Source organism: Perna viridis, chromosome 12 (assembly GCF_037379345.1).
Source record: "Perna viridis isolate PV_CMFRI_1.1 ecotype Kerala chromosome 12, ASM3737934v1, whole genome shotgun sequence".
In the NCBI taxonomy this organism is placed as follows: Eukaryota; Metazoa; Mollusca; class Bivalvia; order Mytilida; family Mytilidae; genus Perna; species Perna viridis.
Genome location: NC_142456.1, coordinates 19,425,857 through 19,453,181, shown reverse-complemented (window position 1 = coordinate 19,453,181; position 27,325 = coordinate 19,425,857). Strand labels below are relative to the sequence as shown.

At 33.4% G+C, this 27,325-nt stretch overlaps 1 protein-coding gene across 5 annotated transcripts in view; it reads right to left on the bottom strand.

Moving 5' to 3' along the window:
• Positions 1-27,325, bottom strand: part of LOC148601590 (basement membrane-specific heparan sulfate proteoglycan core protein-like) — a 158,293-nt gene that overhangs the window by 3,822 nt on the left and 127,146 nt on the right. For 4 of the 5 annotated variants that reach the window (XM_088554732.1, XM_088554731.1, XM_088554733.1 and 1 more), the window contains 23 exons: positions 26,978-27,132; positions 26,315-26,596; positions 25,731-25,838; positions 24,924-25,103; positions 22,914-23,177; positions 22,262-22,424; positions 20,106-20,212; positions 19,654-19,734; positions 17,074-17,253; positions 15,939-16,074; positions 15,348-15,478; positions 14,325-14,438; positions 13,106-13,297; positions 11,531-11,680; positions 10,781-10,999; positions 10,454-10,543; positions 9,084-9,305; positions 7,970-8,086; positions 6,344-6,424; positions 3,427-3,554; positions 2,741-2,912; positions 2,057-2,191; positions 323-548 (listed from right to left, as the gene is read on the bottom strand). In XM_088554732.1, coding sequence (XP_088410858.1) covers positions 323-548; positions 2,057-2,191; positions 2,741-2,912; positions 3,427-3,554; positions 6,344-6,424; positions 7,970-8,086; positions 9,084-9,305; positions 10,454-10,543; positions 10,781-10,999; positions 11,531-11,680; positions 13,106-13,297; positions 14,325-14,438; positions 15,348-15,478; positions 15,939-16,074; positions 17,074-17,253; positions 19,654-19,734; positions 20,106-20,212; positions 22,262-22,424; positions 22,914-23,177; positions 24,924-25,103; positions 25,731-25,838; positions 26,315-26,596; positions 26,978-27,132 — 3,633 coding nt within the window. The remainder of the gene's footprint in view (positions 1-322; positions 549-2,056; positions 2,192-2,740; positions 2,913-3,426; positions 3,555-6,343; positions 6,425-7,969; positions 8,087-9,083; positions 9,306-10,453; positions 10,544-10,780; positions 11,000-11,530; positions 11,681-13,105; positions 13,298-14,324; positions 14,439-15,347; positions 15,479-15,938; positions 16,075-17,073; positions 17,254-19,653; positions 19,735-20,105; positions 20,213-22,261; positions 22,425-22,913; positions 23,178-24,923; positions 25,104-25,730; positions 25,839-26,314; positions 26,597-26,977; positions 27,133-27,325) is intronic. The other variant, XM_088554734.1, reaches the window with a different exon arrangement.

Below are 27,325 nucleotides of genomic sequence, written 5' to 3'. Positions count from 1 at the left end.
GATTTGTGCTATCTAACAGATGCAACAGCCCACAAATAGGACTATCACCTCTTTTGGACACATTATTCTGACTCAAGCCAACTGGTCATTACTCTATCACATAAATACTGCCTGCTTGGCAAAGAAGCAGTGACAATAAAGGTTAAAGTATTTTGGGAGACTCAGCCAAGGATCAAACCCACAAACATCCAGCTGACGAGGTCAGCATGCTTTCACAAGACCACTGAGGCAGTCAACTTTCACGTACAAAAAGACCTTCAAAGAAAGTTAACAAAATATTGCAAAAACATTGAGAAAAACAGAAAAAAAAATTCATTATTACCTATATTCTATATATCCATTCTTAAGTCCAACGGAGACATAATCCTTGGACTGGCGATTGCCACCAATTGGCGAGGACTGGCCCTGATAGAAAACTAAACCATTGCTAACTGTAGTTCTAATGGTAAATTTAACAATTTGTTCTTCCTGAGTCTGCCCAAGGAATGATTTGTCAAATTCTAAGAATCCATCACCTGATACCTGCAACTTTTCTCCAAGTGGTGTAGCTGGAAAGAAGAATTTGTTGTATTATCATCCTCTGAAGGTTTTACTTTTAATTGTTATGGTCCAATATTTATAAGTACATGTACATCCATAATTGCACACCCAGTTATCTCAGAAAATAAGAAGAGTGTGAAAATCTTCATATTAGATTAACAAAGTTGAGATGTGACTGAGATGCAAGTTTTACACTATACTCGGCATCACATAAATAAGATACTGTTAGAATTTGAATAAAAATATTTTATACTACTTTATTGACACCTAATGTTGTTTAAATTGTCTTCGATGACTTGCTCATTCGTTTAGCCAAACGGCTTCTCCCTAAACATTGAATCGTTAAATTCCAGTGAGATTTTAATTCTTGGTCCCAATATTTACATTGTCAAAAGTTGGCCATGTTTACCGTAATCAGGTTACTAGGAGATGTTGTTTACGTTTAAATGGTTTGTCCAAAAACCAAAGAACCCAGAATGCATTTCGGCCCTAATTATATTATAATATCATAATTTTTTTTATAAGCTCAATTCAATATATACTTGAATCATACCTGTTTAAAAATTAAACTATCAACTGAAATTAAGTAGATAGCAAAAGCAGTAAAATATACATAGGTATGGATATCAGTTATATGAGAGTGTCCATCAACATTAAAACCTTAACCCTGGTTTTGCTGTTTTGTTCTGAAAAAAAGACTAGATTTCGATATTTTGCAAACTTACACAAATTACTTGCACAACTGTACTGATGCTGATTGTCATATATAAGTTCCATATAGGTGATCACGGGGTGGAGAAGACTGGTTGAGGAAGTGGTGGGAAAGTGGGCGACATGGAAAAATGGGTCCGACACTTGAAAATGGTATTTTTTTTCCATTTTTAGTCATATTTGCTAGAGGTGGGGTTCAACAGAAATCAGACAGGAACCAACGCACATTAATCCAACCCAGTGAAGGCCAAAGAAGCCAAATAAGTTTCATTACAGCCACAAGTGGGAGGTCAGGAGTTCCCTGAAGGGTAACTCGTGTGAAAAAATGAGGATTTTATCCAATTTTTGGCCTCAGTTTGACCTGAAGAAGTTAATACAAGGGGTCAACATAGTAATGGTGGTGAGAGACATCATTCTTATTTAGATTTCAGGTAAAATAAAGCACTATAGATTAATTCTGCTGTGGCAAGGGGCCAAGAAATGAATCCTACTCTAAAAAAAATCTCACTTTTTTTGGGCAGCGGAAAGTCATGACCTCTTTTTTCAGCTCTAAAGTCATTATTTTTTAACAAAGTCTATATAAAATACCCTCATTTTAAAGCAAAGTCAAGCTGCTTGCAGATGGAAGCAACTTGTGCTTTTCTAAACTAAGATTAACACTGCCAGAACCAATAAAGTAGAAACAGGGTTAAGCATGGGCATAAAGAAAGCAAGATTTACAAATTTATAATATTTTGCTCAGAAAATATTGGCAATGTAAAACAATCATTTTTTATTTTATACTTTCTTTTTATCTTATACTTACTTCCTTCACAGTGGACACCAATATATCCCAACGGACAATCACATCTATAACCAGTATCTGTTATACTACAAGGGGCATTGTTCAAACATGGACGCTTGGTGATACACACATTAATCTGAGTCTCACAATTCTTTCCTAGAACAAAAAATTAACCAACTTATCAATGATTGGATAAAATCTGAAATTTATCAAATTTAAATCAATTCAACAGCTTGAGAGATGGTTTCAAATCCATGTATATTTTAACCATGCCTTTTACGATATTGGTTGATGTAGGATTTATTAAAAATAACATGATAAAATCACAAGCAAATGACTGATTCTTGTCAAAAGATAATTTTTTAGGAGGGTTCAAAGAGGGATATTACATTTTTCACAACTTCAGTACTTTTTCAGGGGTTCAAATTAGTGGTAGTCAAGGTCTCAGACCTTAACTTTCAGACTTCAGACATATGAAATGCCATTGCCTTAGGTCCTAGAACTTCAGCCCTTTTTTATTGATGCTTTATTAAGGACTTGGTTTTTCCTCAGGTGGACCATTTATTCCAAACTTGGAAAAGTTAAGGATCTTCCAATCTTAGACGTAAATATGAACCTTCTTATCTCATTTTCAATAATTTAACACTTCCATGGGTTCGTTGTAATCCTAGAAGCCCCTAGCTACGACATGCTTTCCAAAATTACCTGTGAACTTTGTTGGGCAGACACAATTGTATTCAAATGAGGACAGCCTCTCACATATGCCACCATTTAGACATGGTCGACGGTTACAGATGTTTCTCTCCCCACAATCCTGAATATTATATGTCTCTTCTGCAGAACCAAGCAAATCTACTGGTTTGGAATTGATAACAACCTGCAAATAGAATGAAACTATTAGTTATTTGCAATTATAAACAATACAGTATTTCGCCTCTGTTAGACAGCTGCTTTCTTAAATTTGAGTGTCTAAAACATCATACCAATCCTTTATCAAATCCAAGGATCTGTTAGTAGTTTAGCCTTTATTCAAAATCAGTACCAACCACATGCAATGCTTTTTCCCCCTATGATGTCCCTATCTTTTTCATACACACATACCCATGACATCAGACCATCAATCTGATACCATTATTCTGTCAAAGTCCAGGTCGTAGTTGGCATCATCAAAATAAAAACATTGTCCATTCAAACCCTTCCTCACACACTTAAAACTCCATAATCTTAATCTAAACCCTACATATACTACACATCTAACTAGACCACAACTCATAATAATATTCTGTAGAAGTTGAAGATCAGAATAGGCATCACCAATACACCAAACTTGTTTTTATTCAAAATTTCATGTTACACACAAACCCAATTGAACTCTACAATCTAAATCCTACCTCTGCTACACATCCTACCAGACCATTGCTAATTCCGAGATTCTGTGGAAGGCTGTGGTCGGGATCAGTACCACCTATATATAACATGGTCCTCAAATCTAATCCAATGGTTGTTCCGGGGGAAACAGCTACAAAATACAACATAATCAATATTTAAATGCTTATCTATCTAAATGTTTATTATGCGACATTGGTCACTTATCATAAACATCCATACAGTTCCATATTTATGACAATCCTTTAACTGTAAATCAAATGCTAGCTTTACTTGTGATCCAGCTCTCGGCTTGGTGCACAACTAGAACAAAATGCAGTAATTTCACTTGTACTGTGTGTGGAAATTTCTTGAAGATCAAATGCATGAGAAAGTAATTAATATTATTGTGATATAAGATTAATTTTGAGGCAGAGGACAGTTAAAATGAAAGAGAAACATTCTGTATAATTTTAATTTTGATGTAAAAGAGAGAATAAGAATCCATTCCTACCACATTCTAATAATAAAGAATAAATAAGTTCAAATTCCTAATCTGCAGAATAAGAGGAAAGATGTCTACAAGTGAAAAATTGGCTAAAAAAAACTGTACTTAGTTCACCATGCAGTATACCGCTGTAGATTGTAGGACAGAATAGCCAGACAGATTAAATTCCAACATTCTACTAGCAAATCTAGCAAACCAAAGCTTTCAGGGTGTAATGAAAAATTTGTACAATAGTTGTTTATGTAGAAAGTAATATGACATATTGACAACCTAAGGGACATTGATAATGTCTTGAGTCACAGGCAAGGGCATCATCAATGTTGACGGTAATATTACTGTCTAAGGGCAGTATGAAATTTATCAATAATGCTCTCTACATTAAGCATCTATTGTGTTTTTTTCATTGAAGAAGCTAAAGCAGGCATTACAGTGTAGAAATACAACAGGTCTTGTCATGTGGTAATGTCCTTTTGACATTTGTATGCCACATGACCATGATTTTACCAGTTTTAAAGAGTACTTCAATTTTCTCTGATAAGAAACAATAATGTAGTGATGTTATTTGTATCCCGAAAAAACCCTCTTTATATATTCAATGACAATTACTATTAACAATTTTGTTTTGTGAAGAATGGTGCTTCTAAATTTAAAACTGGTGGGGTACAGTTATGAATTGTTGTTTATATTTGGTTAGAAGGGATTCCTATTTATCTTAAACTAAGAAAAAGACACAAAGTTCAAACATTTGGAAAAAGAATCTTTAAATCCCTAATGTGAAAGCTTGTTATTATGCACATTCAGTAAAAAAAAAATACAAAATTTGACCAGCGGCTCTTTCGTCATATATAACCAGAACTCAAAGCCTATTCATGCACAACATGCAGATATAAACATGATAAACACTACACTGCACATCTTTAAAAAAATGCAAAAATGGTCAGATATACTTTGAAAGTCGACACATCAAGATCAGCAGTTACTCAGTGAAATTATGCAAGGTTTTTCTAGCAGTCAAGCAGGCATTGTTTGCAATATCATTTGTATTCATTCAACATTTACATGCATTTTTTTTCTCACTTAAATGCAGTCTTACATGTATAAGTAAAATACCAAGACAGGACAAATTAATTTTTTCCTATCAGTTTAAACAATATTAGAATTGTTAAAATCAACAAGACCAGGACAAAATTCTAAAAGTAGCGAAGGACCCTAATTACCACTTGGTGTGGGTATTTAATAACATTACTTTAAACAGGGCCTACTCTGGAGGGAGAAATGAACAAAAATTTCTCCTGGTTTGTGTTCACTTCGCCATTTGTCTTTGACAGGGAGAAGTTTTTGTAACAGATTACATAGACAAAAAGTGTTTCCACTGCATTGATGAGATTTTAGACAGTGTGGTTGTAATGGTTTCTAACTTGCCAATTTTCACCCTGATGTTTTCATTATTCATAGACTTCCCCATTGACTATTCCTTTTGACTAGTGCAGAAATTTCATCTATATTTTTATTACTTTTCACTTTAACCTTCATCTATTAGATCTGTGTTAATACTTAGCTACTACATATATCTTGATCTAAGTTTAGATGACACATTTTGAATCAGCTATTAAGTACTTCTCCATCTAAGAATCAGGCAAAATGTGTATAAGGTGTGGCACATGAAGAAAAAATACACGGATATTTTATTGCATAATCCAAGTTTTTATACCTCATAACCTCAAGAAATTACTGTCAAAGTGTTTGAAAAGTTTGCCTTTTTAATTTAAGATATTGATAGGTCAAATTTAGTTGAAATGCACTGTGGAAAAATGGCGGGAAAATTTTCCCCAGCTTTTTCCTTATGTAAGCAGTAAAAAAATATCTACATCACTGATGCTTCAGGATAAATTTGAATTGCTGTTCAGTTGTTTTCTAGATGTGTTGAATGTATTGGAGGCAAAAAAGACCAAATTGAGAAATATGATGTGCCACCCATTGCCTGATTCTTACACAGAATGGTACTTAATAAACTAATTGTTATTTTGTTAAAAGTCAGTTCAATTTAATTCTAAAAACTGTAATTCCACAGTGAAAGCATAAATACATGTATTATTAATTAGATCTTAATTGCACACTGAAAAATTTATACAGAAGCAGAGTAATATTCATCAATTTATTCAAGTAAGCAAAACTGTATACTTGGTAATACATCTATGATAGAATGTTTCAAAAGTATCAAAATTATATAGCAAGTTCTGTGTTTTACAATTGATGAGCAATAAAATATCTGAACTTTATCCAAACCCATGTTTCCTGATTATATTGGATACAAAAACCATATGTGAAAAAAAAAAAAAATCTTATTACACCTATAAAACCCCACACCAAGTGATGTTGAAGCGTTCGGAAAAGACGAGAAGCATAAAAAACAAATAATCAAGCAGTGCGTATACCTCTTCTGTAACGATATCGTCGCAATAGATGGTAGTTGTAATAATTCCTATAGCGATTGTTGTAATAACTCCATGGCCAAACTATTGGCAAGAAAATTTAGTGAAATTATTGGTAAATTCTGAATCCTACAGCAAAATTATGTGTACTTTGTAAAAATATTAATTCCAATATCAATTGATTGTAATAACTCTATTGCCAAACTACTGGCAAGAAAATTTTGTGAAATTATTGTTGAAGTAAATTCTGAATTCTAACAGAAACATTTTAAAAAGATATCTATAATAATACATAGGCCATGAATTTGAACATATAAAATAATAGATTTCCTATGAGCAGAACAGCTCCAATGTGTTGATAGCAAAGTGAAAAGATTCGTATATGGAACAAATTCTGTAATGATAAAAACACAACGGAAAGTCAAATTTCAGTTTGAAACATTAGATCAAAAGACTACAAATTACAGAAAAAAAAATCAAAGCTGAAAAACAATATTACTAGGAATTATTCATGTAAATAAAAGCATCTTATTCTGAATACTATAGTATTTTATTTTGCTTCATTCATTTTTCACTTTCTTTCAAAATATAAAAACTATAAAACAAAAAAAAGTGCATATTCAAACCAATCTAATTAAAACTAGACCAACTTGTAGGTCAATTCAACCACTGCATGTCAGATCTAACAACACTTCATTCTACTTTCAGATCAATCAACCAATCAGATCTAACAACACTTCATTCTACCTTCAGATCAATCAACCAATCAGATCTAACAATACTTCATTCTACTTTTAGATCGATCAAACAATCAGATTTCTACTTTCCAGTATTACTAAGAAAAAAACCCCAAGGATTTGAACAGAAAGTAAAATGGAATTTTGTTAGATCTTAAATGCAGTAAATGAATTACTGTAAAAGTATTAACTTTCATGATGTACTAATTTTCAATATTTTCGCGGTGGACAGAAAAGCACGAAAAACAGTACCTGCAGAATTGATTTTTAACGCTATAGAAAGCTTATTGTTTTTCAAACCGCGAAAATTGATACTCACGAATTTGTTCCCTTGACAGAATTCACAAAAATTACCAACCGCGAAAATTGATAGGTTTACAGTACTTGATCTGAATTTTATTAGATTGAAAATCAAACCAATATCATAAGATAAGATGAAAGTGACAAACTTTTAGATAGAAAGAATAGAATAAACATTAATCACATTTCCTCACATCACACCATCAATCACATTTCCTCACATCGCCCCATCAATAAAACACCATTAGTTTCTGAGTCTCAGTAGCAATCAATCAATATTCCATAGTAATCATTAAAGAAGGAGGTGGAGTGGTAGAGTAGACACACAACAAACTTCAACTTGAAACCAGTAAATTTTTAACAAAATTTCAATGAAGCCTTCATTATTTTTTTGTTTTTTGATAAACAGCAGTTCGTAGATCTTTTGAATAATTTTGCTTCATCTTTTAAGTATTCGGAACAAACTCCCCTTGCATAGACAAGGGGTACAAAAGAATGGCTATAATTACTGTGCAATCACTAGGGCAAAATCTGTAAATGTAGGGGCTAAATTTATCATTTTTATCACAAGTTATGACAAGAATTATCTCACCTTTGACAGGTTCTTCATCGTTAACTACTAATGTTCCTTCCTGGCCTCTCTTTGATGCCACAACTTTGACCCATTCATTGACAGTTAACCTCTTTCTGCTGCTCAACACGGCTGGTCCTGGTAAAAAACACAACCAATAATATTCATACAACTTTTTCTGTGTTTTTTTAACAATCAAGTTCTTGCTTTATTCACAAGACATTTTGAAAAATGTTTTACATAAAGTATGTAAAACAAATAGTTGCATATATTGTGGTGCTAGATATACCCTTCTCGTACACAAAACCTGACATGAAGTTGATACTGGACAGCAACCACAATGGCTTACAAAATATGCCCAATCAATAAGAAGCACATTCTAAATTTGAAATAAATATATTCAATTGGTGTCCATTGAATGCAACAAATTGGGACCAAAGGCCAAAATCTATGAAATGCTTGCTTTACACCCCTTTTTGGTCCCTAATTCTTAACTGTTGTGGCCATAAACCCCAAAATCAATATCAACCTTCCTTTTGTGGTATGGAACTTTGTTATGAAATTTTATAAAGATCAACAGACTTCATCCCATATTATACAAAAACCAACTGTCTAATGAAAATGACAACCATGCTGATAGCCCCATATCAATTTATGACAGAAACAAATTTGCAAACTTGTAAAAATACATTGGTGACATTTAGAAATGTTTATCTTTAGGTTTTTAAAAATGTACATGTAGTTCTCACTCTATTCAAAGGATATTAGGAACTGAATATTATAACTGAAATATTTTTTCTTAATAATTTATATAACAGTTATCCAACTGGTGCTGAAATTGTAAAAAAATAAAACAATAATAACTCCTTATCTAAAAACTTGTTTTCCCATTTGACAGAAAAAAACATAACAGAAATTCCAATAAAAAATATCATCAATATTGAAAAAAAATACAGCCTTGGGTTTCTGATGAAAAATTTTGCCATAGTCAGATTTTGAAATTGAATTTTAACCATAGTTTTGTTCTGACTTAAATAGAGATTCGAAACATTGGGTGGTTGTGTTAAATTTGCTAAGATTGGAAATGGGCACGATTTAGATTGGATTAGAAATTTCATAACTAAATCCAACTCACCAGATCCAGTGTTGTATCGGAACTCCAGATAACCATTCCTGAGAGCGATTAAAACATAGTCACCTGACCCTTCATCATCATTGGCACTATAGAGGATGATACCATTGTCTAGTGTTGCAGGTTTAAATTCCATCTCAATCTTCATTTCAAACTTAGCACCCTGAACAGCTGGGTAGGCTGCGTAAGAGGTCTTGTTGAAACTTGGAATGGTAATTGAAACAGCTAAAAAAATATTAATGACGGTTATCCTGTTATAGACAACAATGAAAATTCCATCTAGACAACTGGAATTTCTCAGAGAATTGTATTACTGTATTCAAATTAACGAATGACTGTTATATGTTTTCTGTCTATAAATAAATAATCACAATCACGTGTGCACACTAAATAACTTTTTATTTTAAAGTGTGCACCACAGGCATTGAGAATATTTCAAATACTTTTTAGTAGACTGAAAAAATATAACTGTCATTCCTTATAATTTAATATAGGTACTGTATGCACAATTCAATGAGTAAATCATTAAAAAAAGTTTGATGACTTCACAGTCATTACAAAATTTGGTCTATGAGATGATCAACACAATTTTGGATCCAACCAAAAACCGTGTTACTTCTGACGTTTAATTATTAATAATTAGTAAATGCAATAATTTCTGAATCTACAGTTTACAGCAATAACTCAATCTGGTCTTCAATGTTGCTTTACTTTGTAGTTTCAGTGGATTTTTTATTTGTTTGTTGAATTCATCTAGTCACATGGCCTATTCTAGAGGGATAAATGAACAAAAACTTCACATTTGTGCTCAATTCTTCCATTTGTCTTTGACATGGAGAAGTTTTTGTACTGATTACATGAACAAAAATGTCAATATTGTTATTTTTCAAACACAATTTACTAAAACTTCAACTCGTCATCGATGTCTAGATTAGGCTCTGCAGTCAATTGCTCATTCTTGAATTGATATTTAACACTATTTACATGTAATTTCCATTAATTTTACAACACATCTGATCCAAACAATAAGAGATTAACATTATTTTTTTTAATTATAAAACAATATATAACATGTTCACAATACCTGTGAAAATCATGATCCATCCACCAAAGTTTAAAGGAAATCCATAAAAAAATTGAGATGCAATAAATTAACAAGCCTTAATCAATTAATTTGAGTCCCCCTCCCCAAAGAGTGGTCCACTGATTTCTGGGAAAAATCAATCAGTGTTAGTAACAATTCAACCAAGCAAAAAATGGGAGACGCTAGCCTATCAACAACATACATAAATGATACAAATGATGGATGTACGAATAAGTCAAGAAAATAATACCCTTAAAACTTAAAGCATGGGATATGATTATAGACTTACGTGATCTACATCCAGGTCCAGAATATCCCATTGGACAGATACAGACAAAACCCTGAGTCAGGTCCCTACACCTGCCTCTTCCACAGGCACCTAGAAAAGAATTCAAATGTATTATAATCAGAGGCAAAATCAAGTGTTCACATCTGTTTATACACCCTCATTGTTCCAAAGAAAGCTGTTGACAAATAGCTTCATAATGTCTAAAACTTAATTGAAATGACAGGTTTGATTTAAAATCAATCTCACTATTTGCAGCATCCATTATTTTCAAAACTGTCTCACTTCCCTAAAATTCATTACATATCCACTTATCTCTGCTTTGTTTACCTGGCGAGCACTGTTGACCCCTTGCCTCACAACGACTGCCAGTAAATCCCTCAGGACAGATACATTTCCATCCAAAGTGATGATTGGATGGGATACACCTAGCGCCATTATAACACGGGTTGGTCTGACAGGCATCATACATCTCTATGCCCTCCAGAGTCTTGGCATCAGCACCTAGATTCAGGTTGTTTCCATTTCTCTGTACCTGGCTAATAGCTCCTACAAACAAAATAGGCTGATTTGGTCACTTGACATTTGGCATCTGCATTTCACAAGATAATATGGGATGAGAAAGTAAGATACATCACAATGTTGCTTTTAGATAAATAAGAGTTCATCCACAAGGTATCACAATCACATAACAACCATTCACAATGGATCTCATATCACACTATCCTATGATGTGATATCCCAATCCAGGAGGCAGATAAAACAACCAAATCATCTTCTCAATCTGAGGTTTATAATATACCTAGTTACCAGTATCACAGGTGAAATCATTTCAAATGATTTTCATATGAATTTTACATGATGTTCACCTGAATAGAGCAAATAAACTTTGTGACAGATTTCATGTAAAATTTTGGTTAATTGAGCCTTCACATTAATTTTTTACATGAAGATAGTGTTATATGAATTTCACATGAAAAGCACAATAATCACATGTGAAGTTCACATGCATTTCGTGTGAAGCTAGAATAAAATGAATTTCTTGGGAAAAATATTTGCATGTGTAACTGTCAAACTAACCTACAAATCCTGAAGTATATCTGGCTGGTTGTGGAATCTTTGTGAAATCTGGAACACCACCAAGGTACATATCTTGTGAAAGACCCAGACCCGTGAATCTCCCGGGAGTCTCCCCACTGTATTCCTGTTTATCATTTACAGTCAGCTTTCCTATAAAACACAAGTGTATTAATGAGTTTACATAATTACTAAATTATTAAAAGAACAGCATATCAATGTCCCCTGTGTAAAAAAAATGTGTGGCTTCTGCAAAAATCCTTCAACCATAGTAATACTACATACAAAAGATAAAAGCAAATTAAAATTTACAAATAAAAGTGCAGAAAACTTAAAATTCACTGAATTTTTCAAAGTCCAAGGGACATAACTTCTGTAAAAATCATTCAACTATAACTAAAGTCGAACTTAATCTGTAACTTCTTATAGTAAGACTACATACAAAAGATAAAATCGACTGGTAAGCATTACAAAAAATTGCGGAAAATTTTAAATTCACTGAAATTTTCTAAGTCCAAGGGCCATAACTTCCGTAAAAATCATTCAACCGTAACCAAAGTCTGTAACTCTTCATAAATAAGGCCACATACCAAAAACAAACTTATTTGGTAACAGCATTACGAAAGAAAGTGTGGAAAAAGTGGACGAACTGATGGACAGACAGATGGTACGATGAACAAAAAAATAAGATCTATCTTTTCAAGAAAAATAAAAATAGAATGGGAAAACTATCAAATCTTATTTAAAGTGAACTTATTTTAGTAAATGATGAAATCTCGAAGACTACAAGTAGGTAAAATATACCAAAGGGTCAGAAGCAGACAGTAAAATTTGAAGGAAACAAAACAAAACTTTTGAAAAATTAAAAATAAAATATATTTGTTTCCAGTTTTTGGGGTGTACATCAAGTCCAGCTCTGTGAATCAACATCTTTGATGTTACCTGTACCTAAATTGTGGATCATAATTAAAATAACAAACACAACACCAATACAACGATATACTTACAATTAATCTACATCAAGTGATAGTAGCAAAAAAAAGATGGAAACAATATATAAATCTAACTTCTTTAAATGCCAATTAAAATTATTAATGTCAAAAGATAAGGATAAGAAACCTATTTCAGACCTGCATTTGATAAAACCATGGATAAGTTAAAAATGCCAAATATCCAAAAACCATCTAAAAGAAATTCTTATAAATATTGTTTGCCAAGCAAAGTTTGAATTTCCAGAACAGTTTCAAAATTTAGTTTACTGATGGTACCCGATACCAAGATAATCAAAATTACCACTGGTTTTAGATTACATCGCATAGTATATGTGTTCATAAAATTTTCATTCATCTAAATTAGAAGGCTATAGGGTAGCTAAATATAGACATTCATGAAATTGTCAATGATTAAAACATTTATGACACTGTAGGAAATATTGCCATTGGCCCAAACAACCAACTGTTGACTATTAATATTACACTGCCATCCCAATCCTCAAAATTGTCTACTATAATTAATAATCTCAGAAAGCCCTTAACAATAAATTCATTTAAACTTAATTTTATGAGGTAATTAATTTACCTAATTTCTTACTCCTTTCCAATCTAACTGTATGCCATTTGTTAAGTTCCAAAGACTGGTTGCCTTGGATGATAGCGGGACCAGATCCAACATCGAAACTGAATTCTGGGTAACCTTCCCGGAGACCAAAGCAGACATAGTCACCACTCCTCTTTCCATCAGTATCTTCATCTCCATTGTACAGTACCAAGCCTAAAAACAAACAGTGACAAACACAAAACCAATTACTTTATTAGCTCCAAACCAACTACATTAGTTCGGTTTAGGCTCATACATATGGGTGGCCTTGAGCTGACATTTTTCATCCCGGTACAGTTATGGTCTCTTTGACATATTCACCATATCCATTCTCTTGGAAAGACATATACATATACATATACAAATATAATACACAGTAATATCATTTGCTGTATTATAAATTGAAGTATATATTTTTTTATAAACATTTTTCGCATGTTAGTTATATAATTATAAAGAATTAAATTATTTTGTGTGAATTATTCATTTCATTTAAATGTTCCCAATTAGCAGTTATCTTCATTTAAATACATTTCGATTTAATAGTTTCATAATTTTATGTGTATATCGTATGGTCTTTTTTTGTTTCGGCGGGTGTTTCTAGAAAAGCAGAGGACGCTTACCCTACCAGTGCACCTGGTCCATGCTCCCAGTTTTTAGTGGAGTCTGAGATGCTCATTTGCTTTTGTTACTTTGTATGTATGATTTTAGTTATTTTATGTTCTTTGTTGAGTATGTCTGTTTTCCATGTCTGGTCTTTGTCCCTGGATTACATTCTTTTGATTACTGCTATAACCTTGATTTCCTTGATTACTCTTTAACATGTATGGTTTAGCTGATTTAGGGACCAGTTTAGAGAGGTTTTACTATAGGGTATGTAAGTCTTGTCATGTAACTCTGTAGTGTTAATCAACAATTCAAATGCATGGAAACTATGTAATTCACAGATCATTGAGTTCTGCTGAGTTACATGTAAAACATCTTTCTGTGTAAAAATACCAATACAAAGAACAATACGTATTTCTTCATGATGAAAGTGTTAAGAAAAGCAATATATAGAATATCTCTGAAGCAAACAAATAAATGCAGATTGGTCTTCAGGTTTAAATACTATCTATATCGACACAACCAGTGAGGAAATGAAACCAGAAGGAGACTTCAAACCCTATATTTGCTTTCCAGCATTTATATTTAGACTTACCATCAGTAGTTTCTGGTTTCAAGGACAGTAGAATGTCGAAGTCCAGATAGGCATCATTTATTGGTGGATAGGTGATGTAGGAAACTGGGTTCTGGGGGAAGTAGGGTACCAGATCTGAAATGAAAAGAATCAAGTTAAACAGTGACATTTTGTCATAGTTTAAAACAATGTGTAAATTAAGTCCTTATTTAAAAAACAAGTACTATCTTTAAAAAAAAAGATAGCCGACACAGTAAAATTTTGTTCTTTTTACTTAACAAGTTTCTATATTTCATTAAATAAATTAACACGTTGCACGCAATTTTAATTTTCCATACAATTCTATCGAACACCATGTAGTTATCAGTATTTGGCCAATCGGGAAACAGAATTAATTGCGATCAGGTGACTTGCGCTTCCATGGAAGAGCGTCCTTTATGTCAAAGGGTAAAAAGCGAAACTATACCGACTGCGACGGAAAAACATTTTAATTGTTGTAGGTCTTAGATAACCTGTAAATGCAAATATTTCATTAGTTTCTTAGATCATGAAAGCAGGGCTATTGTTTATGCTAATGAGGAAAAAACATCTGAAAAAAAAAAACAAGAGTATATGATGTCTCCAATTATTAAAGAATGTTTCTAATTTTTGAACAGATTATACAAATTAACTAGCTGGTTTGTGGCAGTTTACACTTGTAAACCATGAAGCAGTTTATAAAAATTGTAAACTGACACAGACCAGGTTATTGAGCTTAACCTGTTCAAAAATTAAAAACATTCCTTATAATTTAATATATATATATTCAAATACTTGATAACTGACTTGTATTCAAAATGCTATTTTGTCTAGGATTATTGAAATTGTAGAAAGTAGACCAATCAATGTTAGTGATGTCATAGTACTAAGCTACGTTATACAAATTAACCTGGTTTGCTCACAGAGAACGATCCTGTCAAAAAGCTTTTACAGATGAAATTAAATTGTTTCAGAATATATTATCAGTTCTTTTTAAACTTCTCAATAAGTTACTAAAACTCCTACCTCCAACGACAAGTTCCATGGGTTGTTCAGCCTTTCCTAACTCATTACCAGCAGCACAGGTATACATTCCAGCATCCTCAGGGCGTACCTTGGGTATGGTAAGTTTACCATCCTTTTCAATAGAGTACTCACTATAATAAACCAAAATTATGGTATCACTAAAAATAATGCTTTGGTTCTCAGGCCTTCCATTGTCTTTTTTTTTAAATCAGGGTGTCTTATTATCCACTTTAATTGTCAGATAAAAAAAGTGAAAACAAAAAGCATGTCCCATAAAACTTTGTTGGCTATAAACAATGCTGGTTGGGGTAATTTTAAAAAATAAAACTCGCAGCTAACACTAGTGGATGATTTGGGCAAAATAGTCACCCTGGTGTATCTCACTTTGCCCTCAGGCGACACCAAAAGTGACTAGAAGTGAAACTCTAATTTTCAGACATCACCGAAAAATTGTGACTTGCTTGAAATCATACAGTGGTAAAAAGAAATCTTTCCCTCCCTCATAGGTTTACATAAAAAGGACTGAGGTCCATGAAATTAACTTTGAATAGCCCTTATTTAAGCTAATTGGGATTAAAGAAGGTTACACACCTGGGCATATTTCCATCTTTTCTGTACCATGTGATATCTGGTGTGGGGAAGCCTACAGCATCACATGACAATGTGGCACTGGATCCCAAGGCTGCAGTCATGGAATCCGCCTGGCTTCCAGATATGATGGGACGAGCTTAAATAAAAGTATAAAAGTTATGGATGGATAATTACAATCATAGAACATAGGGCTTGCCAAAATAAAAAAAATAAAGAATTAATGGAGCATCAAAAAATAGCAGAAGGCTGTATCTATAGATCATTTTATGGATTTCATTCACCTTTTAAGGAGGTAACCTAGAGTAAGGGACACAACTCTTAAAAATCATTTGAACGTTTGCATTCAGGATTTTACATAAATCTTATGTAAGTTTTCAATTAACTTGGATTCATTTTATTCTGCTTCAAATGAAAGATTGAGAGGCTTTGGTGAAATTGAATATAATACAAACATATCATTGATTTCATAAGTTATGTCCCTTATCCTAGGTCTACCTCCTTAATCTGGCACTTTGCATTAACATTCAAATACTATTAACAATATAACATGTACATGTAAAGGTCAAGTCTCCTTCTGAATTAATGGTCCTTTTGTAAGTGAATACTTATTACGACCCTGAAAACTTACAAAGATTCTGGAAGTCAATCACATAGACAAACAGACACAATATACTGACCTCATAGAAACAAATATGCATAATTACAGACAAAAAAAATTGTCCTTTTATCCTAATGTCAACAGACAGACAGACAGACAATATAGACTTCAATTATCCAGCTGATTCTCTGTTAAATGGTCCAAGATAAAATAATTTTCCCTGTAAGGAACAGAGCTATTTGTACTTAAATAAGATTTGACTTGGTTCGTAATGTACCACTCTGTTGTTATATTGCTAATGTCTTGACTAATGGGAATGTGCTAGACTTTCTACAACACACACTGTTTTTGTTAAAGTTCGAACAATCACTTCCTAACTGCATATGTCACTTCTGACAAAACCATATTTAACTATTCATTTTTCAGAGCATCTATATATATATATAAGACATTGTTAATGCTCCATCCTTATGCAAATTTTAGAATAGTTGTACTTCCAAGCTAACACAGACAGATGGTCAGGCAGAAAATACTGACCTCTCACAAACAAATTGACTCTCTGTTGAACAATTCCTCCAAGGTTCTGAGCTGTACAAACATATGTTCCAGCATCCTCAATTCTGACCTGTGGTATGACCAAGAACACATCATTCACTGTGGCTGTATCAGGAATGGGTTCACCAACTCTAGACCATGAGACAGTAGGTCTTGGCTCACCTGTTAAATATGACAAAACAATATCTCATTAGCAGAAAAAAAATGCCAGGTATTAAGTACCAGACTTCCTAAAAAATCATGCAGATTGTTTAAGGCCACTAAATTGCATGATTTTTTGGAAAAAATGGTATTAATTGCAGAAGAGTTTTTTTTTCAAAAATATCTTTGCAAAACTGACTAAAAAATGTAGCAACAGTTCCACATTTAAAGCACTATCAAGGATTTACAAAAATCAAGAAGGGATTCATTCTTTAACTATATGAAGAACACCATAGGAAATAAGCTATAAGTAACTTGTGGTAGGGTCAAATAGGTGTCTAGGGATTTTCATTCATAATTACAACCCAGCAGGTATTCTAACTTGAAAATATAAATCAAAATACTCAATCAGAAGAAATTTGTAAAAAGCCAGAAAATAAGGTCATACAAAAGATCCTAACAAAAAAAGCAATTTCCTTCAGATAATGCTTCTCAAGAACATCAAATTACGATAAGAATCAAACTAAGGTCACAGTGGCCCTTTTCACAAAAAATTTTAAGCTTAAAATTAGTCTTAAGTTATGATGTCATAATAGATTTAAGTATTGTGACGTCACAACTTACGACTAGTTTTACCCTTAAGATTTTTTATGAAAAGGGCTGCAGAACCTTAAAACATGCATGTCTAAAAACCCAACCATTTTGACAATTAAACATTATAAAAATCATACCTGTTAACCATTGGAATAGTTCAGAAGGGAGATTCTCCCCCCATTGAAACTATCTCGTGTAGGAGACTTTTACTAAAAGCAAAATCTTAATGCAAAATTTCAATTGTTTAGTATTTTCTACAGAAAATATACTAACTTCCACCAAAAAAACCTTGAACAAATCTAACATTTATATGTGGTTCAGAAGGGAGATTCTCCCCCCATTGAAACTATCTCGTGTAGGAGACTTTTACTACAAGCAAAATTTTAATGCAAAATTTCAATTGTTTAGTATTTTCTACAGAAAATATACTAACTTCCACCAAAAAAACCTTGAACAAATCTAACATTTATATGTGGGAGATTCTAAATTTTTCATTGGTTTTGTGCAGCTCTTTGCCCCCTGCCTTATGTGGAAGAGTTAACAGGTATGTCTACATTTTGCTTGTAGTATGATACAGCTTTTAGGTCTCTTGTACAATAATCATATAAATGTGTAAAATGACACACATCAGAATGGATGGGTTTTTGGACTACATTTGGACGACTGCCTAATTCTTAGAAGGACTGGCAGCATAAAAAAGAACAACAGGAATACATGCATTGCAAAATGGCAAAATTCTGACAAGTTGCCAATAACTAATAAAATAAAATATTGCAAACTTTCAACATTCCTTACAAGCAACTGATGATTCTGCTCTGATAAAATCCAAGAAGGAGTTGTAAATCTCAAACAAAATCAAGCATTTCTATTGAAACCTAACCATACAGTTTGTTACATGCTTGAGAACAGACCTTGCCCAGATTTCATGCCAAGTATCGCAGTAACAATGGAAAGATTATGTGTATCAATTAGGAACAGACGATATTCATAGTGGAAATAATAAGGTTTTTCCATATTTTTTTTAAAAGTTGACAATGTATGAATTTAGATGGTCATATCCACTTATGTACATAACTTAAATAAGTTATATTTTGAAGGAAACTAGATATGCATTTAACTAGAATAAAACTATGTACAAAGCTTACTGAACGGTACCCCCTGCTCCTGAAATCCATGTGATCATATGTTCAAAATATGAACAGTTGTCGAACAGGAACTTGATCGCACTTCAGTCTGTCATCGACTTTGTGAATTTTGAATTAAAGATGAAAATGAAAGGTAAAATAAGTGAAAATGACCATCCATTATTTGCATTCAGTAAAATGTATTGAAGTGCTTATCAAACCTTAGTCAAATAGAAAACGAGCATCCTTTTTAAGGCCCAAGGCAATACCTACCCAATTCAGCTTAATTTAAAATAACAAAAATGTTAAAACAGTGCATAATTTTATGGTGTCCCAATATTTTTCAAGAAATGAACATTATATATTTATTGGTGACCTTCATTTGCATAATATTTCAAATGTCTGTAAACTATTGTACGAAACACACATATAATAAACATGAAATTTACAACACAAACATTCTAAAAAGTAACAGGAAATTAAATTCATTGAAATGTGCAACCAAACATGTGCAACATCATCATGCACACAATTTAAACATTTAGTTGATGTCAATCTTAGTCAAAATCTGAATTCTAAATGCAAATACAGAATTCCCACATGAAAACACATAAAATATTTACAACAAATTTATAGGAGGTACCGATAATACACTAATAAAATACTGCCATATGACCATGTGATGCATGTATTTCATCCTTACCAGTAACAACACATTCCATTTCAACTCTTTCTCCAATGTTGACGGTCTGTGTATCTATCTTAATTGGTCCATTACCATCAGCTGAAATTTATATACATATACATATACAAAGTTAATTTTTTGTGAGAAGGAGACATTTTATTTTACCTTTTCACTGTTTGCTAAAAGGTTACTTTTATTTGTATGCTTGCGTCCTTATAAACAAAACTGAATATTTCAAGTCTCAATACCTACCTGTGCACCTGGTCCATGCTCCCAGTTTTTAGTGAAGTCGGATTTGCTCATCTGCTTTTGTTACTTTGTACTTATGATTTTAGTTACTTTATGTTCTTTGTTGTGTATGTCTGTTTTCCATGTCTGGTCTTTGTCCCTGGATTACATTCTTTTGATTACTATTATAACCTTGGTTCCCTTGAATACTCTTTCAATAAGTATGCCTACAAGTCACTTACGTAGAACACCTTGGACTTTGAGATCAACATAATCTCTGTCGATACCAGCAGCACTAGAGGCTGTGCAGATATAGCGTCCACTGTCTTCTCTCTGTACATTGTAGATCCTTAAAAGAAAATAAATACAGTGCAACTTGTCTGATCTATACCCTGAGTAAACCAAATGACTGTTTAAACCATACCCTGACTAATCCAAATGACTTTATAACCGTACCCTGACTAAACCAAATGACTGTCTAAGCCATACCCTGACTAAACCAAATGACTGTCTAAGCCAAACCCTGACTAAACCAAAGGACTGTCTAAACCATATGCTGACTAAACCAAATGACTATCTAAGCCATACCCTGACTAAACTAAATGACTGTCTAAGCCAAACCCAGACTAAACCAAATGAATGTCTAAGCCATACCCTGACTAAACCAAATGACTGTCCAAGCCAAACCCTGACTAAACCAAAGGACTGTCTAAACCATATGACTATCTAAGCCAAACCCTGACTAAACCAAAGGACTGTCTAAACCATATGCTGACTAAACCAAATGACTATCTAAGCCATACCCTGACTAAACCAAATGACTGTCTAAGCCAAACCTTGACTAAACCAAATGAATGTCTAAGCCATACCCTGACTAAACCAAATGACTGTCTAAGCCAAACCCTGACTTAACCAAATGACTGTCCAAGCCAAACCCTGACTAAACCAAAGGACTGTCTAAACCATATGACTATCTAAGCCAAACCCTGACTAAACCAAAGGACTGTCTAAACCATATGCTGACTAAACCAAATGACTATCTAAGCCATACCCTGACTAAACCAAATGACTGTCTAAGCCAAACCTTGACTAAACCAAATGAATGTCTAAGCCATACCCTGACTAAACCAAATGACTGTCTAAGCCAAACCCTGACTTAACCAAATGACTGTCTAAACCATATCCTGACTAAACCAAAGGACTGTCTAAACCATATGACTATCTAAGCCAAATCCTGACTAAACCAAAGGACTGTCTAAACCATATGACTATCTAAGCCATATCCTGACTAAACCAAATGACTGTCTAAGCCAAACCCTGACTAAACCAAAGGACTGTCTAAACCATATGCTGACTAAACCAAATGACTATCTAAGCCATACCCTGACTAAACCAAATGACTGTCTAAGCCAAACCCTGACTAAACCAAATGACTGTCTAAACCATACCCTGACTAAACCAAAGGACTGTCTAAGCCATACACTTACTAAACCAAATGACTGTCTAAGCCAAACCTGACTAAACCAAATGACTGTCTAAGCCATACACTTACTAAACCAAATGACTGTCTAAGCCATTTCCTGTCTAAACCACATGACTGTCTAAGCCATACCCTGACTAAACCAAATGACTGTCTAAATCATATGCTGACTAAACCAAATGACTATCTAAGCCATACACTGACTAAATCAAATGACTGTCCAACCCATATTTAATTAAATACATGTATAAACCATATTCTGAATAAACCAATTAAACTACACCCTGACTAAACCAACTGTTTGTCTAAACTGTACCGTTACTAAACCAAATGATTGCCTAAAACTTCATTTGTATTTGAACCATGGTAAACTACTGGAAAAAAAAACTCTACAGTCCAAAAGATTTTAAGATTGGTTTAGACATGTTTCATTCACATAGAAATACAAATTGGAGGCTTATGGTCTCTTGGTTGTAGGCTAATTTTCATGAAAACCAATGACGTTACTTTTTACCATTAACTTGAAATAAAAAAATAGTAAGGTTAATTTTTTGCTGTAAAAAGCTGATTTTATGGACAAAACCACCCATATTGTGTATGAATGTCAATAAAATGAATTTAAAAGTACTTTTATTCAAGTTGTTTCTTGGCAGGAGTATCATTCTTTCCCTTCTAACTACATTATGACATACAATTCTCTTCATGTTTTCAAACCAGAATTAACCAATGGTATAATAAATACTGTATCATATAAAAAACAGATGAAACAGAACTGAAAATAATTATTGGAAAGTTTGGGAAAATTTACCAAATTTGACAACAATCTTAAGCTGTACGATGGCCTTAAAAATTGTAAGCCTTTCGCCAAAATCATAAGGGTAGGCAAAACCCCTGCATGTTTTGTTCAACCAGACTTACTGTAATACACCATTGCTGACAGTATGGTCTCTTGGAAGGGTTCCACCATCTCTTTCCCATGTAATGGCTGGAGATGGGCTACCTGATGCTCGGCAAGTCAACTCTACCAGCTGTCCAAGGTTGGGACGAGAGTTACGCTCTGACAGAATAATGCTTGGTGGTACTGAAAGATCACAAATTTATAATACATGATAAATAAAAGTTTATAAAAAATCCTGACTTTAATATTGGATTTGAGCCATTTTCAGTGTTTCGATATTTTAAATAAATGATAATTATAAACTTTGCTCGGTACAGCTTGATATGACAACTGAGGTTGAACTGAGAACAGTGATTTAAAATTCGACTCATAACATGCTGATGTACACTTCTTACTGTATAGCAAGTATTCTTTAAAAAAACGCTGTACTTTTTTTTATTTTGTTATAACTATGAATTCATATATAGTTCTTACTACATATTATACTATTTTTTCAAACACTAAAAAAATAGTGATAAAAGATGTTTTTGAAAGTTTTTGCAGGTGTGTTTTTCATGATTCAATATGGATTTTAAAGCATGTTTGAAAATGGATACCAAATTTAGTGACTTTAAGTTCCCATAATTTTTTTTATAATTGATCAAAAATGTTCTAAATCACGGTCTCCCAAACCTTGTACTTGGACTATAGCAAATCCATCTGACGCTCCATTAGGTCCAGTTGCTAAACAACGGTATCTTCCAGTATCGGCTGCCGTGACCTGTCTAATCTCAAGCAGTCCGTCCCCAGTCTGTGTCGCTGATGGGTTCAATACTCCATCTACCTTGAACCATTCAATAGTGAATGGACCAGACCCTTGTGGTTGACAACGTAACTGAATAGAACCACCTGCTCTGGCCTCGACTCTAGCTGGTGAGATTGTCAGACTTGGAGTCACTGAAAACAGATAGATACTACAATGTAATAGAAATCATCCCAATTACAACTTTGAGTCATGGTTAAAAATTATCACTTAAAATTACACACTTCAAAATACTATGAATGCCTGAATTATGCCCATACAGTATAATTTTAGCAAGGACCTGTACTCAGGTAAAATCTTTCTTTTTTCCTTTTATTTTTTTGGTAAGATTATGATTATAAGATCCCTAAATCTGGCTATATTTGTAGACTTTAAAAAGGCTTTTGATGTTGTTGATGATGATATACTTTGTAAAAAACTAATGATCTATGGTGTAAATGACAGTACTGTGCAATTCTTTAGGTCCTACTTAAAGGATAGAAAGCAGCAAGTAAATATTTTAAACACTTTCTCGTCAAAAAAACCTATTAGCTTAGGCGTTCCTCAGGGTTCCATACTTGGACCACTTTTATTTGTTATATTTATTAATGATCTTCCTCTTGACATGCATAACACTAATGTTGATAATTATGCTGATGATACCACCATACACAAATCTGGGAAAAATATTAATTTGTTATAACAGGATGTGCAAGATGACCTAAGAAAAGCTGAAAACTGGTGTAGAAATAACCGTATGTTTATCAATCCTAATAAAACTAAGTGTATGATTATTGGAACAAGACAAAAACTGTCAAATGTTGATATACCCTCCTTAATAGTTAATGATAAAGCTTTAAAATTTTCATCATGTGAAAAACTACTTGGTGTAAAAATTGATGATACTCTAAGCTGGAAATGTCATGTTGATCATATATGCTCTAATATTTCATCAAGATTGTATCTCCTAGCAAAGATTAAGAAATATCTGAACATTGAAATGAGAAAAACTTTCTATAATGGGTACATTCTTCCACTTATTGACTACTGTTGTATTGTATGGAGTGGCTGTGGCTCTGAAGGATTAGACAAAATTCCTAAACTCCAAAAATGGGCTACCCGCCTCATTCTAGATGCTGAACCCTTTTCTCCATCAGAACTCTTGTTAAAAAAATTAGGAATCATGAAAGTAGAAACAAGGATTAAATATCACAAATACCTATTAATCTATAAATCTCTCCATAGGGAAGCACCAAGCTACATATCAGAAAAGTTTAACTATGTTTCAAGAAACAAACCTTATTCACTAAGAAATGCTGAACAAGGAAATTTGATAATCCCAAAAATTAAAACTGAACTTTTCAGACATTCATTCATACATTCTGGGTCTGTCTTGTGGAATAAGTTACCCAAACATTTACGTAATCAAGCCACTGGCAACTCATTCAAAATCAATCTAAAGAAGTACCTTTACACTTTTGAATAGAGTATCTTAAAAGAGAAAAATGCTGCTGCTTATACTGTTTTTGTTAATGTTCTATACTGTATTATCTTAAAGTGATTTGGTATTGTCAGATCAGCTTTTGTTTTTGTGTTGTGTTGTTCATTTTTTAATTTCTAGTAGATATAGTTTTTGAGTGTGAGGGCCTTAACCCTCTTGAAATAAAGATTTTATTATTATTATTATTATTATTATTATTATTATGTAAAGCCTTCTATGTAAAATTATCCAGCATATAAAGACCACCTGTCTTATGTGACCATGATTTTGTTCTCGTTTGGAAAATTCCTTAAAAATGATAATGAAGACAAAAGCCTCGTAGTTCTGTGTGGCTGACCTTAAAGAATAGATAAGGGCATTATTATTGGTTTACTTCCCTTTGATGACTGATTGTACTTACCAGTAACAATTATGAAGACAGAAGCCTCGTAGCTCTGAGTAACTGATCTGGCAGAACAGATATATTCTCCACTGTACTCCGACCGGAAGTTAGGTATGGTGAGAGTACCTCCACGGACTGAGTGGTTTGGTGGCATGCGTCCATTCCTTCTTCTCCAACGCACAACTGCATTTTGTAATCCTGTGCAATTAGAAACAATTGTATAATATCAAAAAGAACAGAAACCACTATCCATAGTTCTGTTTTGGTTTTAAACTTGAGGTCCAGAACTACCAGTGATTAACTTAGATTTGCTTAGGGTCTCCTTCATCTAAAATTCTCTAACAATACGTTATGCAAGTTGGTAGGGTGGGGCAGGATGACAGAGTTTTTAAGGTGCTGGACTTGTGATCATGAGGTTGACACCTATGTGGGTTTGTGTCCTACATGTGTACAGATTTCTAGGCACCTACCCTAGCCTTTGGGTCTCATCTATATTCCAGTCTGGAATTTCAAGCTTTCTTCCAGCACAAACATGGCGGAAATGCGAGAAGCTCACAACAGCCAAACGGCTGGAAATCTTGGCATCAGTTTAAAGACTATACAGTTCTTTATTTATATGTTGGTTTGTACACACATGTATACTCACCAACATTAAACAAAATTTAGCTTAACTTTAGACTTGTTTAACATAGCATTACTTCAAATGTCAAAATTAAGGTCTGCATTAGATATTTTTTTTCTTCAAAATTTCGCACTTTTCTGTTCATCGCTAATATAGTAAAATAAAGTACACCGGGAAAATTAGTACTTTCACAGCATCTTTACCTGCAGTATCACATTCCAAAGTAACAGACTGTCCCTCTCGGACCTGTAGTTGTCCTGGACCTCTGATGGAGACCCCTGTCTCCCTGCTTGGCTCTCGTCGGTCCTCAACTGATAAAATAAAATAGTTGTAGACATTGCTTGATTTCACCATCAATAGTTAGCACTGTTCTATCAGAATGATTCCGAATTTTCTAAGGCAGTTTTATACTTGAGGAAAGAGTAATTGCTATATGCAGCCACTTTTCTTAAAATTTCAAATGAAATACAGTCAAACCTGTATTCAACCACCTGTATTCAGCAAAAACCTGTCTTTAAGACTACAATTGAAATATCCCTTTGTAGTGCATTCTACAGATATTTAAAATCAAAGACCACCTGTCTTATATGAACCTTGAATGGTCACTAAAGACTTTATCTGTAGCCAAAATCGCAGTCTAACCTAAAACCATTGGAAACATAAGATTTCCTTTAAGCTCAGGTGATGTTCACTTCATTTAAATTTCACATGAAGAAAAAAATGCCTGCGTATTAGAACTATGATTTCAAAATTAAGAAGAAATACTGATTCCAGTCAAAATCCTTACCAATAACTTGTACAGTTTCAGTAGTAGAACCAGCCTCATTTGTAGCTGTACAACGATAATTGCCAGAATCGGACCTCTGTACAGCATTGAGCGTCAGTGTGGCCGATCCACGAGAAGAAGGGCCCTCTATAGGTGTCGGCACATCACCCCTTTCTGGTGGTCTGTTATATTTCCATTGGACTGATGGGATAGGATCACCCTCACCAACACACTCCAGTGATACAGTCTGACCAATGATGGCATAGACTTGCTTACTAGGAGAGATAATAACTCTTGGCTTTCCTGGGAACAAAAATAAACATTAGAATAATATATGCAATGAGAGAAATAACTATACACAAACCTAAAATATAATTATGAACTAAAAAAAAACATCTCCTATATTTTAAGAGTCTTCTATCTTTTTGGAATTAAAATTTAATGTAACATGTCAGCTGATACAGAAGCTCATTAATAGCTACATACAAGAAAAAATTAAATTAAAGGTTGACAACAACAATAAGATATTGACTTGTAACCTACACATATTCTGGGACAAATACATGTTTAACAAATAATTATAGCTTATCTATATTATTGGATATAATACAACACAACCAATCAACAACTCAAGGCATAAACCGGGTCTTTATAACCCTACTCCTTTAACCTTCCAACTATTACCTTGTATAAGTAGAGTAGCAGTAGCAGTGACAGAACCCATTTCATTAGAGGCTGTACAGATATAGCCTCCGGCCTCATCACCCTTCACTCCCATGAACATGATGACTCCGTTTTCTTTCACCTCAGTTGTTGATGTGAGGGCTTCACCTCCAGCTCTGTAAAATAAAATATCATTATGTTATGATAGAAACAACTAGGATAAAAACTAGGGCGTAACTTTTGGAGTCTAGCAAAAACCAGCAAAAATGTATACATTTTTCCAGTAATGATGGAAGTAACTACTACTTGGGTTTGATTTTAACCCACCATTTCTACCAAAAATGCCTGTGCCAATTTAGGACCATTGCA